Source organism: Belonocnema kinseyi, chromosome 2, assembly GCF_010883055.1.
Source record: "Belonocnema kinseyi isolate 2016_QV_RU_SX_M_011 chromosome 2, B_treatae_v1, whole genome shotgun sequence".
NCBI classification, from domain to species: domain Eukaryota; kingdom Metazoa; phylum Arthropoda; class Insecta; order Hymenoptera; family Cynipidae; genus Belonocnema; species Belonocnema kinseyi.
The window spans coordinates 26,277,022-26,280,918 of NC_046658.1; the positions used below are offsets into that span (position 1 = coordinate 26,277,022).

At 30.4% G+C, this 3,897-nt stretch overlaps 1 protein-coding gene across 1 annotated transcript; it reads left to right on the forward strand.

The window, feature by feature from the left end:
* Positions 1-633: 633 nt before the first annotated feature.
* Positions 634-3,495, forward strand: LOC117167888. Its single transcript, XM_033353122.1, has 3 exons — positions 634-970; positions 1,169-1,377; positions 3,312-3,495. The coding sequence occupies exons 1-3, from the start codon at positions 843-845 to the stop codon at positions 3,413-3,415; spliced, it is 441 nt and encodes a 146-aa protein (XP_033209013.1). The 5' UTR covers positions 634-842; the 3' UTR covers positions 3,416-3,495.
* Positions 3,496-3,897: the final 402 nt, after the last annotated feature.

Sequence of the window (3,897 nt, forward strand, 5' to 3'; positions counted from 1 at the left end):
GATCCTATATAGGTCACTTATAGGATCCTTATATAGAATCCTATTAGTAACCTATATAGGTATTTGAAATAGGGATCCAGGATGGACAACAGCAATTATTTACTAAAGATGCTATTATGTTTCGGATGTTCACGAAGAATCGATGGATCCTTGAGTCTAGGAATGGACATTTTCGCTGCATATTCAAATTATTTGAAGGAAAAATTATTATGCCTCATCTACATCACCTTCACGAATTTGATTCCATTGCTGCCGCAATCATTAATAAATTCCAACCAAAAATATTTATAGAAGGCGCAACAGTTGAACACGCAAGAGAAATTATTCGGAAAAGCCCGTGGACATAGGAAGCAAGGGACTAGGCATGCCATTGTGGTGGAGATTCAATTAGGGGGGAGGTCCGCTACCTTTTGATGTCCCGCGACAAACATGGCAGCGCCCACATGTTTATATTTTCATGCCCAGTTTGTCGGCAAAAATGCTCGTGCGTATAATCAAATGGCACATCATAAGATGGCGGCTCTCCCACTCATGGAATTCTCCCCCCTCCCGTGGACTCGACCCCGCTCACCAAGTTAGGATGGCATGCCTAGTCCCGTTTTTCCTATGTCCATGGGAAAGGCCCAACTCTAAACGTATTGCAAGCGCTTGTAGAGGTTGAAAATCTACGCGTTAGACGAGCTCAGTGGGTTCGACTTCAACAAAATGTGGCTCCTGATTTTCCTGTTATTGACTTACAATATTTACGAGATCTTACTATTGGTATTTATCAGGTAAATCTGGTTCCTTGATACATCCAACATAAACTAGATAGAGATGGTGAAGTAGAAATTGAAGTTAATATGAACATGAATGTCCCTGGACTGATATGCTTGAAACAGCCCCATGCATCGCCCCCACTTTTCTGTTCTCTTAGCATCCGGAGGGGTATCATAGTTCAAATAAATTCAATAGATGACACTCTGATCAGGTAAGCCTGTTTTTTGCATCTTTTGCATTGTTTTGTTTTGGCAAAACCGGTAAATTTCCTATTAAAAGTGATTTATTTGAGAAAAATGTGTAAAATTGAAAGTTTAAATTATAAGAATTTGTAGCTGAGTAAATTATTTATTGTGTTGAGAGTTTTTTTCTAATTGCTAGTGTGAAATAATGGTATTAAAATATGTAGCTCCGGGTTGTACGTCTGTCTATACCAGAAATTCGGAGAAGTTTCATTTTTTTTTCTTCTGCCAAAACATCCCAAAGAAATGAAACGGTGGCAACAGGCTATTCGCAGGGATGACAGAAATACATTTTGTAAACAACACTTTTGGAAAAGTGGTAAAATTTGGAAGGCAGATGTTAAAGGCCCAGACGGAAGTGTAGTATGTAGTATATGTAAGTGTAGTAAGTTTAAGTAGCAAGTGTAGTATATGTAAGTGTATGTTAATTTCATTTCTTATTAATTTTCTACATTTATTTTGTTTAACTACATGGTTTTTAACAATCTAAATCAATTATTAATAAAAAAAAGATTCCGTAGGAAAGATCACACATTTATAATCACTCATATGTAGTTAAAAATTTGTTTTGAAAATATTTTAAAGGTATAAAAAAAACGTCTATACTGATGAAAGAAATTCATCTATAACAAAAGTCGTGGAATTTTAAACCAAACAGAAGAATTTTCACCTAAAATGATGCATTTTTAACCCGAAAGATGAATTTTACATTGAAGAAGACATTTTCAAACAAATATTTAAATTTTAAACTAGAAAAAAAATTTTTACCAGAATATGAACTAGATACATTTTTAGTAAAAAAGGTAACTTTCATCTTAACTGATGAATTTTCAACTGAAATGGTGAATCATCAACTGGAACAGTTAAATTTTTAACAAAAATATGAGTTTTTAACTGAACAATGAATCTTCAACTGAAACAGTTAAACTTTCAACAACAAAAAATATGTTTTATTAAAATAAATCAATTGTCAATCAAAACTTAAATAATTAAGTTTCGAGTTAACAAAATCAATGTTGAACCAAAAAAGAACAATTTTAAACTAAAAATACCATTTTTCGACCAAAAATTGAACAATGAAATTTCCTGTCAAAAAAATGAATGTTCTACCAAAAAATGAATTTTAAATAAAAATGATGAATCTTCAATTTAAAAAAATTAATTTTCAACAATCGAGTATATTTTTAAACTAAGTAAATTTATGTGTACCCTAAAAGATGAATTTTTAACTAAAATGATGAATATTTCACTGGTAAATACTTAAATTCTCAACCAAAAAGAAGAATTGTTAAATAAGAAGATTACCTTTTAAAAAAAACTCATTTCATACCAAAAAAGTCGATTTTTTAACAACATACGCGAATTCTTCACGAAATAAATAAATTTTTTATTTAAAAAGATGAATTTACATACCAATTGTTGAATTTCGAACTAGAAAAGGTCAATTTTTCATTCGAAATAGTTCAATTTTATACGGGAATATTAAAATTTTTAGATAAAAAATTGATTTTCAGCAAACTAGTTGCATTTTTAAAAAGAGATCAATTTTAATTAAAATGATGAATCTTCCAACAAAATTAATTTTTAACAAAAGAGTTCAGCTTCTAACTGTAAGTAGTTGAATTTTCTAAAAAAAGAAGGTAAATTCTCAATGAAAAATGTAAAAAAAATTTATATTGTAATTTAGAAATATTTCCTTTTCGAAAGAATACTTCTACTCTAAAAACTACTTGAAGCACTTTCTTTTTTTAAACTTTGGAAGAAGGGAACAGGGATTTTTCAAACTCCTTTCTCCTGAATCTCAGTTTTATTTTTTTTTAATTCCCCTTTAATGTCAAAAATTCCCTGACCCAAGGGAAATTTAATTTCTTTACTGAAATTCCTTGTCCTATAATTAAAACAATAATTATTTTTAATCATATGCTCTGCAACTGTAGACAAAGTAACTCAACTACTTTTAAATTCAATTTCCGTTCATTTCGTGGGGTTTTTCAAGTTTTTCCCAGTTTTCCGCTCAAGTCGCCACCCTGATTATAAACAAATCATATATAAATATATTTTTTTAGAGAGTGGAAATGTATAGATGAATTGATAAAAGAGTATATTATTAGGCTAATGATTAATATTTAAATATTATTATTACTATTATTATTAGTCATGTAATATTATCAATCACTTTTTGAAATTTGCAACAATTACAGTTGTTTATAAAATTATTCAATTAATTACATTAGCGAAATGAAGAATGGGAAAATTTGAATGAAATTCAAACTGTTTTCAGAGTACTCATCCTTATATTCTCATATATAGGCCTACCTGATCGAAGTACCATCTATTGGATTTATCTGAACTACGATACCCCTCCGGATGCTAAAATGACAACTACTGCATACACATACACGGGCGATGCGTAGGGCTGCTTGAAATAGTATTCTCGATTTCGCCGTGGAACGACGTATCAATTCTTCATTTCATACCCTGTACACGATGAAGAAGAAATAAAAGAGGACAATTTAATTATTTGTTACTACTGTACCTGTCAATCAGGATTCTGGACTTTGGGTACCTACACGGTAACAAGCATTGAATTCAGAAAAATTAATAATTTGTATTCCTATGAATACACGACTTTTCCTCCTTCTAAAACTCCCCCAACGGGAACAGAAAAAGTGCAAATCCTATTCCTCTCAATCGACTTAGTAAGACTTAACGAAAGCATTTATTTAACCTATTTTTCATTATTAAATCATTTTATAACTTATAAGTTAAAAAAAATTAAAATTAATTTATATTTTAATAATATATTTAACCGTCTTAAAAAATGCAACAAACAAATCTATGCAAATGTGTGAATTTAAAAAATTTTAACTCTAGAGAGGCAGAGTTGAATTGGCGA